Source organism: Aplysia californica, unplaced genomic scaffold (assembly GCF_000002075.1).
Source record: "Aplysia californica isolate F4 #8 unplaced genomic scaffold, AplCal3.0 scaffold01255, whole genome shotgun sequence".
NCBI lineage: Eukaryota > Metazoa > Mollusca > Gastropoda > Aplysiida > Aplysiidae > Aplysia > Aplysia californica.
Genome location: NW_004798525.1, coordinates 118,366 through 133,809, shown reverse-complemented (window position 1 = coordinate 133,809; position 15,444 = coordinate 118,366). Strand labels below are relative to the sequence as shown.

Below are 15,444 nucleotides of genomic sequence, written 5' to 3'. Positions count from 1 at the left end.
CACACACACACAAACGCACACACACACACACACACACACAAATGCACACACCCACTTGCACACACCCACACATACACAGACACACACACTCATACCGATGGTCACAATTAACGGAAGGAACTTCAGCGCGTGTTAATTTGGACCACGGCCATCCGGCGCGTCCAAGGTCACCCATGATTTGATTAGTGATAGGAACATGACCAACATCTGTTCCCGAAGGAGCGGTAGCGGTAGCGGGTAGACACTCGTTCCGAAAGTCAACTGTGCAGAATCGGGACTGAAATCGTCACCACCACCACCATCACCCATTAACAAAAGCACACGGCAATGGATTTGCAAACAAAAAGCAACAGCAATAAAAAGCCGCAGCCAAACAACAACAACAGCAACAACAACTACAAAAACAATAAACATGTGTGTTCGTCCAAACCCAAATAAAGGGACTCTGAGATACATGTAGTGCGGAGTCGGAAAAATTATCAGCGAAGTTAAAATAACGTCGCTCGACCTTCCTCCACACTATAAAATAATTATACGACATGCTTTTTTCGACAAAAATCTGGAGCTTGGCAATGGGCATCCCCACTCGAGTCAACTGCACGTATAATCGTTATATATCATGAGCTTTTGAGCATCCTGTGTGAACCATGTCTGCAAATATGGTCACCTCTGCCCAACCATCCCCACCCCAAGGGCCTTACAAATAGCCTCCATGCCACCCTCCCCCCAACCCCTTACCCTACACACGTACCCCACGACCCTTCTTTTGTCCACCGCTGTCCAGCATCATCTGTCGCTACTTTTAATCAAGTGACTTCTCACTTCTCAGCTTGTGACCTCGAAAACCAAATCTGTCTATTTCTCTCTTTCTCTCTCTCTCTCTCTCTCTCTCTCTCTCTCTCTCTCTCTCTCTCCTTTTCTCGCACAACACACACAGACACATACACACACACACACATACACACAACACATATGCACAATGACAAATACACACCCACAAGAGGACGCTTTAATTCTTTTTCCATTTCTCCCCACTCTCGTTTCTTCATTAAATTTCAAACACAGCGAGCGGGGGCGTGGGAGGTGCGCAGGAATGCGATGCCCGTGCAAAAATGTGCTGTGTGCGAGAGTGCGGGCTTTCAATATTCTGGCGCGAATCAGCCATGCGCGCAGTGGTAAACTTACAAAACAATTGTGATATTGTATGGGCCAGGCCTGCCCCATGCCTGCTTGTCATAGACCTATTCTGAAAAGGATTAGGTTTTAAACTCTGCTTCAAGGACTCAAGAGACAAATACACAAATACGAATCAACCTAAGAAATATGAAATATGTCGGCTACATATTATTACGCCTAAATGCAGGACTTAACACTGGCAACCCCCCCCCCCCCCCCTCAAAAAAAAAGCTTCTATCACCATTCACTTTTTCCCTAGGCTGTCCTTGAATGGGACAGGGATTAAATTTTTTTTAATCTAAAGGGTTGGTAACAGATAAACATTTGTAATTTATACTGGTCGGATTAGATCCGTTTGCTTTATGACTACAAGTTTTAAAAAATCATAGTTCAAAAGGGCCAGTATTATCACTGTATGCTCCAACAGCACTTTTACTGTTACATAAATTAAAAAGCACCACTCAATCTATCTCTTTGAAAATAATTTCTCTATTATACTTTTTACCTAACTCAAAAGAATATATTCATTTCCCAGAGGGACAATGCAATTTTATTTTACAATATTTACTCTTACATAAAGTATTTCATAGCCTACCAAAATCACAGATATAAAACAAGAGTTCAAAATTGTACGTAAAACGAACCATGCTTTCAATTATTTTCAAAATAATATTTGTCTCAGGCAAAGAGAGAGTAAAGGAAAATGAAAGGACAATGCTTCAAATTTGGAATGTCCAAACTCAAGAAAAATAAATAGTAGTAGGTTCACACTGTTGATTAAAAAACAAAAAAGAAATCACCTTGCCCTGTCAATTATTGTCAGCTATTGTGTGATTAGTAGTTTTAATCTATTCCAACATTAAATAAAAAAGCTAATATAATAAGTTCCATGGCTTTTTTGGTTTATGGGGTTTATTGGGTTGTTTTTTTAAAGTACAATACAGCTGCATTATTTAATTGCTAGAAAAGTTTTTTAAAATTTGACTACCTCTATGCAAGAAAATAAAATAAAACATCATTAGGGGCCTACCTTCTTGCCTTCCCACTCCCCTTCAAATGAAATATTTCTAAAATTGAGAAAGATTATTAAAGTTGAAGTGAAAATGTCAGCCAAAGATCAGGGCAGGTGTTATATAATAAAAATCCAGCCGAGACACACTTCATTTAAATCTTAAGAAAATCAACTGCATGGTCTGTAAAACAATTGTTCTATAATGTAATATATCACATGTATCTACTTTACCCCCCCCCCCCCCCCACACACACACACACATTTTCCATTATATCACTTCTACAGCATAGGAAGCACTGCTGCAGGGGCCCTGTTTAATTTATTATGATACAGGCAGTGCATAATTTGTATTTGTATTTGTGTGGCCTTAAATATACAAAATAGGTGTGTGTGTGTGTGTGTGTGTGTGTGTGTGTGTGTGTGTGTGTGTGTGTGTGTGTGTGTGTGTGTGTGTGTGTAAGTGTGTACTCTTAATGTGATTCTGTGTGTGTTATTGGGGGGGGGGGGGGGGGGCACATTAAATACTATACTTTATGATTGAAATGCCTCAAAATGTACAACAGTGTAAGGAAGTCCAGTTTAATTTTCCTGAAATTACGGTATTACAACAGATCCACCACATGATTGCGAGTCTTGAAATTATTGCGCTCCATAAAATTCATTTTAGATGAAAAGAATAAGGTTAAAACAAGGCAGGTTAAAGTTTAAAAAAGAAAAATCATATTTTCATATAATTATTAATTATTAAAAAATTGATACGAATCATCATATTATGAAAACCAGATTCCTTGTCAAGCTTTTCAAATAGCAAAAAGAAAATGTTGTTCTCACTTGAGTCCCTAGATCAGTCAGGTAAGTTTTACAATGTATTAATATTAATAATTTAATTCCAACAACATTCCATTGTTTTTCATTAAAATTCAACCTGAACAGAACTTCATCAAAATTATGTCAGGTTCCCAAATAGAGCATGGTAAAATAATAATAATAATAATAATAATTTAATAATAAAGAAACAAAAAAAAAACGTTTTAAATTCATTTCAAATGTATACCGATTAGTCATTGTAATGGTCATTGCGGAGAAGGGGCGCGGCGGGTGGGCGTGGTAAAAAATATACGGGAAAACCATGACGGAACGAGGGCATAGAAGAATAAAATACAGAGAGTAATGGTTTAATTTCTGACAAATAAGTACAAACAGGATAAAACTGCAACGAAGGGTACAGATGAATTTCACCAACACATTTTCTCTCAATCTCAACCTGTGCTCCCAGCCGCAACGGTGGTCGGCCCAGGTAAGGCACGATAGGTGCGTCGAGCACACAGTGAGAGGGAAAGAGAGAGAGTATGAAGAGAGAGAGAGAGAGAGGTGTGGCTCAACGGTCGGGTAGTTTTTAAAGTTTCTGCTTCTAAAACGGTTCTACTAAGGGAACTATGGAACAGATAATTAAAACATGTATCTTACCTTTGCGATTTTAACTGGTTCATTAAACTCCCTGCCACCTTGAAGTCTAAATCCCCAGGGGGAACCCCCTGTCAGAACTACAGTGAACGTGGTCATGTTTTGATCGAAACCGCCATGAAGCTACTAGCAGCCAACTGGAGGTTTACCACAAATCGAAAGGATTTGGAGGGCAGCCTCGTTTTCAACAAAAACAACTGTTGTGGTCAGGAACCTCCAGGAAACACCCCTCTATTTAATAGCAAAGAAAGAACAAATTCTCAACAAAACATTATTTTTTATACAAATATATTATGTTTTATTCATTTGATAAACTTTTGTTCAACATGTTTGTCATGAAATAAATCCACGGCAGTGCCAAATAATTGGGTAAAAAGTTCCTTTCGATTTTGAACTCTCATGGCACGAATATAAAATGCGTCGGGTCACGTTTGTATTTTCAATACGCACAAGTCTTTCTTTGAAGAAGTATCAGACAAAACACCAATCTACTCTCTTTATTTACCCTCGAGAACGTTTCAGCTCTCGAAATCTCTCAGAATTTGACATGATTACCTCTTTGTGAAGAGCTTTCGAGCACAAATTATGCGAATTCCAATTAGAACGTTTCCTCATACTCGTGGTTTTTCTTCCGGTGTCAAGTTAGCAACCCTGTGTAAACTATCAAGCAGTCTTCCGCAATTGACCCGGGTGGAGATGGACACAGACACTGACTGACCAAAAGCTGTGTATGCGTGTGTGGTGTTTGTATCTGAACTGCAAACATGGGTATGGCTGACATTTAGCTTTCTGTTAAATGTTTATCCCCCGTGATAACCGTGACTACTCCAACCAAACGTAATCGATAGCTTTTCCAATTCTCATGCCTGTCTCGGTCAGTCTCAGGCTTAGTTTGGCTAGATCTAAATAGAGGCCAGTCAGACTAGTGACTAGTCAGAGTGAGTCAGTAACCGCGGCGATTCGCCGTTGTTGTGCTCACCCCGAAACGCTGTCGGTGGTGCAGAACCTATAGAGATCTATTGTATTACGCAAAATTTATATGTGTAATAGATTGTTAATTTCTAAGGTTTTGAAACGCTGTCTCTTTTTTTATTTAGACTCTAGACGTCTAGTGACTGGTTTAATTTTTTTTTCCTTTTCTGCCCATATAATTTGGGCGATATGACTTAGATTTGGAAATGGGAATTAATTTTTATTTCGTTTTTAATACCTTCCCCCAAACTTCAAGGCTTGGTTTATAATTTTTAAAATAAAATTTTGATGGATTATGATGGTCTGTGGCGGTAGGTGTCCTGCATTTTATGAAAATGAATTAGTTACAAAAGACATGATAAAAGCTAAGCGCAGAGCTGAATGTTTTACTTTATTTTTCCTTTCCTTTTGAATGAAAATTAATATTTTGATGCTGTTGGGAAAGAGCTGAGCAATCAGACTGGCTTCTTCTTGGCATAAGAGGGTAATTTCACATACATCGAGAGATTTCTTTACAGAATTAATCGTCATGATGAATTTTATTTTAATTTATGAATTGTTTTCTAGGAGCACACACTAACTTCGACTAAAATTTTGTTTTGTTTCTTTCTTAGGTCAGAAAAATTTCTTGGTCTATGAATTTCAAAATGTTTTTGTATCCTATTTTGTTTCTTTATCTTATTTAAACTGAACACAAGACAAGTAAGGTGCTTATAAAAATTTATTTCTTCCTCTCTCACGGTTTCGAACATATATTTTTAAAGATTGCTTTTTGTCTGCTCAAGTAGAGAGTACTTAGAAATATAAATATGCCGTAGAGATAGAGATGAGGGTGTAAACATAAAGTATGTATTCTTTGATTGTTGTTTGTATGAAAATTGGGAACTCAAGTACGTAATGCTCACTATTACAATCAACTTTTATGTTGAGATGAATTTATGTGTGTAATTAAAAGATGACTGGCTCTATTTCTCCGAATGTTCGGTTACCGTTTTCAAGTTTTGTTGATAATAAGCGAATGGAGTGGCCCGTGTGTGGGTGTGTGTGTGTGTGTGTGTGTGTGTGTGTGTGTGTGCATGTGTGTGTGTGTCAGTGTGTGTGAACGGGGAGGGGGGGGGATTTTTTTTACGTGAAGGATTTTAGTTTTTGCTGGGTGACTAAATGCAAAATAGGCTACTGCCAAGATCGAGCAGTCTTGTTTTCTCGCAGTACCTTTTGAAGGTATTTTCAAATGAAGTATAGTCCGGGAATGTTGTCCCAACCACAACTGAAGTATCTGAATATTCAGACATTAAAAAATCTCTAGCTCTAAAAATTGAATTCGATGCAAAAAATGCTTCCTCCCAGTCCTCACAGAATGGCAGAATGAAATTATGAAAGGATGACACCTAAATCTCGCAAATAACCAAAAAATTTCGAGATCAGAAACCGTTCGGAGAAATAGTGTTCAACTTTATTTTCGCAAGCGTTCGGAGAAATAGTCACTTCGTTATAAGATTCCTCTGTTTTCTGCTACATATACTATGGCATGAGCAGGAATACCATGAGCTCAACAAATACTGGACTAGGGAGGCACCAGAATGAACACATAATAAATCCATTGATCAATTTGTCTGTCTTTCATTAGTCAGTTAATACCGGGTGCCCATTTGCACGATCGGTTCGGGTCCTATCGCCCGACTTGTCGACTTAAAAACAAACGCGCGTGGGTTTTCACGCAACGAGTTGGGCGATCTGTAGGTGATTGGAGCACCGATCCTCCAATAGGCGCTCTGTAAAACAGACACCACATTTGCTGTAAACAACCAACTTAAGAAAGCAATTGACTCATGCCCATGTTCATAAAAAAGGGTTTAGAAAAAAAAAAAATTATTAACTTCTTTAATGATCTATATTACACTGGTGTGAATCACTTCTTTGTTGTTTTTACCGTATGTTGTTTTACTCATTTTTTGTTGCAATTTAATTCCAATTCACTAATATTTTTGTTTTCATTTTTTTTTTACAGATGAGGCTACAGGATTGTTATCAAAACTGAAGTCTACTGAACCTTTAAGACAGCAGGAAAAAATCATTTCACAGTTGATCAAGCTTGTTATTGAGATTAGTAAGTGCTTTTTTTCCTTTTGTTTTGAAATGCTTGGTTCATCTTTTTATCCAAAACGCAACGCTGTGTGTTTTACCCAATTTTGAGTGTCCCTTTTAAATTATTTTGTATATATAACCCCTCTCTCAGACCTGATGTGTTTTGGTTTGTATAAAATGGATGCTTTAACTTCCTTCTTCCTTCTTCCTTAGTGGGAAGATAGGGTAAAAGAGCATTGAGATCAGCACTCCTAGACAAAAGGAACATCTGAAGTTCTAGTGGGGAACAAACCTAGTCATTTTTTCCACTGTGTTATCACTTATGCTATTGTCTCATTTGCTTTTCTAGTTTAGAATATTGAGCTAGAAAGAGTGAGTATTTTGTTTCCCATTTTATCAGTACAGTCAAACCTGCTCTAATGGCCTCCTGTTCTAGACGATCACCTGTACAAATGGCCATTCCCCCCCCCCCTCCCCCTTATGTGCTTTTTTCTATTTTATTTTTTTTAAACATTGTTCAAAAGTATAACAGAAGATAACCACTTTTCTCTGTGACAATGGATGATGTTCATTATGGACAGATTCAACTGTGTATTGTTTTATATAGTATGCTTAAATTTGTGAAAAAATTTTAACTATTTTATTACATGTTATATTCACTTTGACCCTTGTCAGTCATTCTACCAAGGCTTCCAGTCAGGAATGTTTAAGGCTGATTTTTTAAAAAGAATGTTCTTTGTTTTGAAAAAATGTTTTTTTTGCCCATTTTTCAAAAATAGATGAAGACGATGACGATACTGATGAATGTGCAGTACAGGAGGCGATTATGCAAAGTGAGGCAATGGACCTTCTACTGACACACCTCCAGGATGATCTGTCTCAGGAAAAGGAATCTCTTCTTGCAGCATGTTGTCAGCTTGTTGCAGAACTTGCTAAAACAGGTACAGCTTGATAGCTATTCTTCACGTAGCATGATGTGTAAAAGTGAAAGCGACGTTGATATTTAAGATAAAGGCAGTTTAAGATTTATTATATAGAGGTGCCGGGTTTTTTGTTTTAATCCAGATATCTTGTACCTTAAAATAATACCTTTATCAAGCAAACAGGTGAGACTGATTATGCTGTTGGTGCTGTCTTACAAAATCGTGGTTGCAGTACTTCTATTTATGAGATATAGTGAGTCGAGAAGTATAATATTATGTAATTTGGGTCTCTGTTAATCTGAGAAACATTTTGAAACAGCTGACATCTGAGACTTCATATTGTCTTTCCTCTGTCCATTGTATTAAACAGTTTGTGGAATGCTGACTGGAAATGCATAATTGCTTTTTTATCCTAATATGATGTTCATTTTTCTTCCTTTTTTTTTTTCAGAAACTCTGCGAGAACCACTTGTAAATAGAGGGTTTATGCCTCAACTTTTACGACATCTGCCTAGCACAAACATTGCCTTAGCTACACAGTCCTGCCGTGCTTTAGGAAATATATGCTATGACAATGGTAAGACGTGTTAAATAATAGCCATTGAGATTTAGTATTAATTCTAGCAATACAGTTGTCTCCACTTAAAATTCCAGTGCTTGGGTGCAAGAAAAATGGGGGATCTTAGGTGAACGAGATTTTAATGGATTCATCATGGGGAGAATCGCAGTGAATCACGGTCAGGTCAACAACCGGTAAAGTGATCCTCCCTTACTATGAAATGTAGTGAAGTGAACCCTGGGTGGGTTTATGACTTATGACAAGCAAAAAATGGTTAAGTTAGATGACTAATCACGATGGTATGAGGAGTTCCATTTGCACTTATCCAGTCGTCGGTCTCAACACAGATCTAAGTTGATCCCATTGCTCCACCCCTGTCCAAAATGTATTACTTTCTATCGCTGAGCAAGTTCCAAGCTTACATTGTGGTGCACCATTGTGTTTTGAGCGCATCTATTAAAATCTAGCCTGTCTAGCAAATTTGGACGTGGAAGACAACTGCAATGGTCTGGGAATCAAAGCACCGAGTTCACAATTTAGTGTTATCCAGTCTGATGTAGCTTTGTAGGTCCTACCCACCAAATATGTGAAGAAAGTTCGGGCAATAGCCTGAAATGCAAGGATGATGTTTGTGGAAAACAAACGCTTTAACAAGTTCACACCTCTGCATGAACTCGTCTGGGGCAAGCACTGTACTCGCTCATGGAGATTTGCAACAGAGATGTGATGCTATGACACAGTAATCTGACCTGAATTATTGTTTGCTTGTTTAATCTACTGTGCTCGTTGGAGGTTTTGTTCTGAAAATTATGATCTTAAATGCTGAATCATAGCTGAATGCAGTTCTTCAAAGCAGGATCTTATTGATGACTTTTGTGTAGTAAAAATTCTGTTTCTTTAAACAGCTGAATCTCAAGCGAACTAGATCATAAATGGTGCGATCTTAGACGGTGGGATGTTTGATGGAGACTAGACTGTATCACTGTTCACATCACTGTGCTCTCTCACTTTAAATTTTTTAGATACATTTAAGTTGCTTTCTTCTGCTACATGTGGGAGGAAGGGCTGAACCCAAAGAAAATTGAACAGAAGTGTAGAAAGAGCCAACATAAAGTAAACTTCAGCAAATTGTCAGTATCGTTCATGTAGGAATTATAATACACGCCTTACAGCTGACAGTTTTCTTTTGTACTGAAACATAGTGAATCGCAATGGTGTTTAAGGGAGATTACATTGAAATAAATGACGAATAAATTGAATACAAGTGTAAATTCAGACAACTTGCACGATGATGTGATCCTGACAGAGTATTTTGTCTCTGGCTGAGGACCTTTATGTTCTTATCGTAGAGTCCAGGGGTCGTGTGACTGCTCATTTGACTCTCCTAACTATCTAAGTTTAGTGCTGAAAAGATTACTCAAAGGTAATTTTAAGAAGTTAAGATAGTTTAAGTGTCGACTGTTCCTTTCCGTGTTTACTGATAGTTGAAAAGGGTGGTTATTATTAAAATGGAGTTAATAATTCAGGTGAAAGTAAAACAATAGGTTAATTTCTGGCTAAAGGCAATAATGGCAGAGTGACATTTGTTTCAATAAATCTCTTTCACTTTAATTTCATCTTGTCTTGCACTTTTGCTGTAATCAGTTCCTTCAGTTTCAGTAGTGGATTCAAGTTTTTGTAGGTTAAGCGAGGACAAAATAGCTGATGCCAAAGGCGAGCCATTAAAAACCTATGTCAAACTTTTGATACCAATGTTGAGCTTTTAATACTTTGGAAGGATGCTCAATTTTTAAGCAGGTGACTAAGATTAAAGGAAGTTTTTGTTTTGTGAGGGGGGTTGGGGGTTCTATTTGTCTCGAGAATTATTATTTTTATTTTTTTGGGTATTTCTGAAAATAATGTGGTAGGTGCTTCATTTCTGTGAATTTTTCGCCTTCTTACAAACTGATGATAGAAGGGTCAGTTAGGGGTGGTGACTTGAAGAGACAAGATTTATTATATTCTTTTTAGAGTTTTACCCTGCCCAGTTCGATGGTTATCTTCTGTTTCTAAATGCTGAAAAATTTATCCATTTTTTTTTTTCAGATTTAGGTCGTTCAGCTGTGGATAAAGAAAATGGGATTCCTACAATACTCAACATGTTATCGAAACAGATAGAGAACTCCGAGGAAGGAGCGGCCCGTTTACGCATCATAGTCTGTGGGTTTTTGCTGAACCTCACTAACAACTGTGGTAAGTTTGTCAACCGCTTTATCATCATCATCATCATCATCATCATCATCATCATCATCATCATCATCATCATCATCTATTTCCAAATTATTTCCCAGTTTCCAGTTTTATTTTTATTTTTTTCTTGAAGCATAATAACTACAACCTTATTGACACATTTTCTATGTGACATACAAATAGGATACGTGACCAAAAAAAAAACAACAAAAAACTAACAAAAACTGTGGTATGTGTACCTTGTTTCTTGGGATTTTTTGTGTGTGTAATATAGGAGGATTTCAGGGTTATTGACTTTCCTTCCACTTCCATTGAACTGTATTTTCTTGCTTGGTTTGGGCTCAACAGGGTGACATTGATAGTCTAGTGGTTATAATAGGCTACCAGAACCGTAATTGTGAGATTGCGGGTTCGGAGTTCGAACCTCAGGTCTGTCCTTGGAAAAGGCATTTGACACGAATTTCCTATTTGGCTCAGTCCTTTCAGAGATGGACATTTAACATCGGAGGTCCAGCCTCATCAATAACATATTAGGGTTTTTAGGGGCATTAAAGTTAAACCCATACCATTACAATCACCAATTTGAGTATAATATCTACATGTACCTTGTGATTTGAATATTCACAATATTTCTATTGTAGAAAAAAGAACTTTGCATAATGCTTCAAATAGTAGTTACTGATTTTGTGCCCATGAGTTTTGAAGTCGCTTTTTTGATGCTGTGTTTGTTCGTATATTGTTGCCCTAAAAGCATAAAAGAGTACCACTTTTTAATGACAGTAGGAATATGTCAAGTTAGGTTTACAAAGGTACTATAGTTAAACCTGCTCTTATGGCCATCGTCCAAAACAATCCCTAATCCCTTGTACAAACTACCTCTCTCCCGCTTCCTCCCCCCGGTTTTCATTCTATATTATAACGACACTGTTCAAGATGTCCACCTGTCTAAGACAATCCCTTTTCTCCTCGACAATGGGTGGCTGTCTTGGATAATTTTGGTTGTAAATCAAAGTTCAGATCAAAAAGTTTACGGCAAGTATGGGAAATGTCATCAAAAAGTGTTCTGTTGATTTCTTTCTATTTCCTGCTTCGAATATAAGCTGCAAAATGTGAAGGGCGGCAGAACTTTAGCATGATATAACAAATAATCGTAATGGATCATATTCATGTGTAGCATCTAAGATTTCAATCACCTTCTTCAATTTGTAGTATAAATAAAAACTGGAACCGCTTGAAAGAAGGTGTGACAAAGTACACGCTTTTTATCAGAGTCCAGAATGTTTTAGACACTGCTACATGACGATTTTGAAGGTTCTTAAGTCAGTAAATCACTCCCTCCCCAAATCCCCCCCCCCCCCCCCACTTCCCCATTTTCCTCAGTCTCCCTCCCCACCCCCCACTTGTAGAGATTTTATGTGTCTGTATTTAAGTCTCGCCTTTACTACCCTGTTGCCATTTCATTTGTGTCACCTCACCTCGTGCAGAGATGCAGGGAGAGGGAGGGTGCAGAAGGAGAGAGAGACACAGAGGCAGGGAGAGTTTTGAGGGAGGGAGAGAGAGAAAGAGGGAGGGGGTGGGGGTTCAGAGCAAAAGAGAGAGGTGGGGGTCAGAGAAAATTAGGGGGAGACAGACGCAGAGACAGACAGACAGACAGACAGAGATTGAGAAAGAGAGAGAGAGAAAGTGGGCGAGACATAAGCAGTGCGTCCCCTGTGTGTGTGGGTGTGGGCTGAATCAGGAAGGAGAATCATCCTCTATGATTGCTGTACCCGTCTGTGTTTCCCTTGGCACCGAGTCAAGATTCTGCGGCGTCCGTCCTCTGTACGGATGATGGCTGATGTATCGAGGAGATTTGCAGCTCAGAGATTTGCATCTGGGTCCGTGAAGGCTTACGTATCGTGCAGGGGCGGTCGGGCTCCTTTTGGCGGGGACATGCCAACCCTTTCGCGATTGCGATTGAGACGTGTCTCTTTTTTTAGAATGTCAGAGATGTTTCTTGTTAGTTGTTTTTGTTTTGTTTTACTTTTTTGTTTGTTTGTGTTTTGGATGGGGTTTGTTTAGGGGCAGGTTTGTTTGTTTTTGGTTGTTGTTGGGGGTTTTTTTTGGGGGGGGGGGTAAGTGATTTTTTTTTTTGGGGGGGGGGTTGTTTTTATTATAATTTTTGTTGTTTTTTAGTTATCCATTTACATCTTTACTGTTCCTCTTCAGTTCACTCTCTTATCCCTTTTTCTTTTTAAATGTAGGTGTTTTACGCCCCCGTCGACACAGTTTAGATCATTTAGGACGTGGGCTTTCGAGCCTGCCTGTGAGAGCCAGCCCGGGCTGAGAGGGATGAAAAAACCCAGAAGAATGACTCGTGATGCTCGATAAAAATTGTCTCCCATTTTGGGAATCGAACTCTGGTCTCCTGCTTGCAACAGCGAAGCGCCTAACTGCTACACTGTTGTCTCTTTTATTTATTTTTAAAAAAAATTTATTTATTTATTAATTTATTTATTCATTTTCTGTTTATTTATTTTCATGTAAGAATGAAAGGTGCTCACAGTGACCGTTAAGTTTTTTATGTGGTACTTTTTCTTCTCTTACCTTCGGTAGAACTGAAGCCATAACTGACCGCTGAATAGTCATCTCACTATTCTCACAGTGCAGTTGATTTTACTTATTACATAGCCGTTTTTATCTTCATAGACTGACACAGAATCATCCCTTGCCTGCTCACAGTGACCGTTGCGTCATTGATGTGGTTGAAATGTTACTTCAGTTAGTTTGGGAGATTAAGCAGGATGAGTTTGGTGTGATGGAAGATCGGAAAAGTTTAATCTATTTTAGGTGGAAATACCCTTGCGAGGACTGTCAACCCCCCCTCTCCCTTTTTTTTTTTTTTTAGTTTTGGGTTGTTTGGTTGTTTGTTGTTGTTGTTGTTGTTGTTGTTGTTTTTTGGAAGGGGGGGGGGGTGATCTTCTACCAAGCGCCCAATTCCACGAATCAGGAATCGGCAGATCAGACATAAAGATTAAATTTATGTTCTTGCGTTCAGGTTCCACTTATTTTTGACTGAGGGCCGGAATTAGATATGTCTGCTCTTTATCAAATGTCAGCTTTCTCGTAGGCTCTCGGATGATGACGATCAGAACTCTCTTGAGTGACCAGTGGCTTTATTTATTGATGATGTTTGTGGTCTCGTCGCTGGTTTTGATTACAGGGCTCACGCACGACCTCACACGCTAGCGCCCGCTCGCGTGCTTACGTACGCATGTGCATGGACATTCACGAACATGCATGTTTGTATGCATATCTATATCTATATATATATAAACAAACACACTCACACTCACACACACACACACACACACACACACACACATACACACACAAACACTTACATGCGCTGCTTTGCACCCCAGTGAAAAAAGCCAGAGAAAAAGAGAGAGAGAGGGGGGGTGGAGTGAGAAGTCAAAAGCACTCTCACACACACATACATACACACACACACACACGTGCCCGCACGCGCACGAACGCACACACACACACACACACACACACATACACACACACACGCACGCACGCACACACTCACGTACACTTACACGCGCAGGCACACACACACACACACACACACACACACACACACACACACACACACACACACACACACACACACACACGCGCGCGCGCTCGCGCTCTCTCTCTCTCTCTCTCACACTCTCTCTCTCTCTCTCTCTCTCTCTCTCTCTCTCACTCTCTCTCTCTTTCTCACACACACAAACACACACACACACAAACACACACACACACACACACACACACACACACACACACACACACAAGAGTACACACAGAGGTAGATGTTGTGCATGTGTGTGTGTATGTTTTGTTTTTTTCGGGGAGGGGGGTCGATATAGTTTAGAAAGACAGACAGAGAAAGAGACAAGGAAAATATACTAGGTTTATGAATACGCTTTTGTTTCCTCGATATCTCTATTAGCTTTAGGACAATCGGCGTACTTTTGTGTGAATGGTGTCCTACGTTGGCACATGCACAAACATCATCAATTCTTGATCAGTTGGCAGCGGCATAATGTCTTGATATCGTTTCTATAAAAACTATGAACGTTATCTGCCCCCTTCTTCTCAACTGCGTTATTACGAACCGTTTCCACGGACAACCAGCTCTCAATCTTCTTTTGATCGGCGTTTGTGGTTTTGCGACTAGGCGATTCGCGCCATCATACGCAGGAGACCCAAGTTTGAATCCCAAGTTAGGAGACATTTTATTGAGTAACGTGTCTCGGTTTTTCTGCTGGCCCTGTCAGGCATCCTGTGGGGGTGTAAAAACTGAGGACTGGGTTAACGGATGGTTGGCGGATGCTCTGGTGTGGTTTGCTCCTTCTTTCCTATCAAACATTAGTCGTCATTATCTCTTCTCCTCCTTTTCTGTGTTTGTTACTCACTTGTAATACCGCTAATCTTCGGCACTTTTGTGACCTTATTGTGTTGCAAGTACCAAACATAGTGCCGTAAAACACTTATAACCAACGCATTTATCCGAGCAGCAGCAGGCCAAAGGCAATGTTCCGGCACATCTTAAACCATCGTTTACAAACCAGAAAGACGGATTTGCATAATATAATAAATATACTGTCAAATTATTTTCTGCCCTTTAAAATGTCAGATTGAGAAGGAAAAAAAACTGTTGAAAAATTTGTGTAATAAAAAAAGTTATGCGTCTTTTTTAAAGCATCCCAAAACAGGGCGTCTTCAAACGTTTTCGAATGGACAGAATACGCATCCTCTGTGAGTTAGGGTCTTCACTGTTGCACTGGAAAGACGCGAGTTCGATGCTAGCATGGGGAGCTATGCTGTATTGTGTTGGAAGTTGTATCTCCGTGATTCTACTTGGGTACAATGCTATTATTTTATACTTTATTGTCTCACTCCATTCGGGTCGAAGAAACTGAGCTCCTGAATGACGTCAAAGTAAGATGGTGTGTGTGTGTGTGTGTGTGTGTGTGTGTGTGTGTGTA

At 39.2% G+C, this 15,444-nt stretch overlaps 1 protein-coding gene across 2 annotated transcripts in view; it reads left to right on the top strand.

Moving 5' to 3' along the window:
* The first annotated feature begins 4,025 nt into the window (after nt 1-4,025).
* Nucleotides 4,026-15,444, top strand: part of LOC101862765 (rap1 GTPase-GDP dissociation stimulator 1) — a 63,738-nt gene continuing 52,319 nt past the window's right edge. For both annotated transcript variants that reach the window (XM_005112387.3, XM_005112386.3), the window contains exons 1-5: nt 4,026-4,420; nt 6,633-6,731; nt 7,489-7,650; nt 8,084-8,209; nt 10,277-10,423. In XM_005112387.3, coding sequence (XP_005112444.1) covers nt 4,417-4,420; nt 6,633-6,731; nt 7,489-7,650; nt 8,084-8,209; nt 10,277-10,423 — 538 coding nt within the window. In that variant the 5' untranslated portion in view covers nt 4,026-4,416. The remainder of the gene's footprint in view (nt 4,421-6,632; nt 6,732-7,488; nt 7,651-8,083; nt 8,210-10,276; nt 10,424-15,444) is intronic.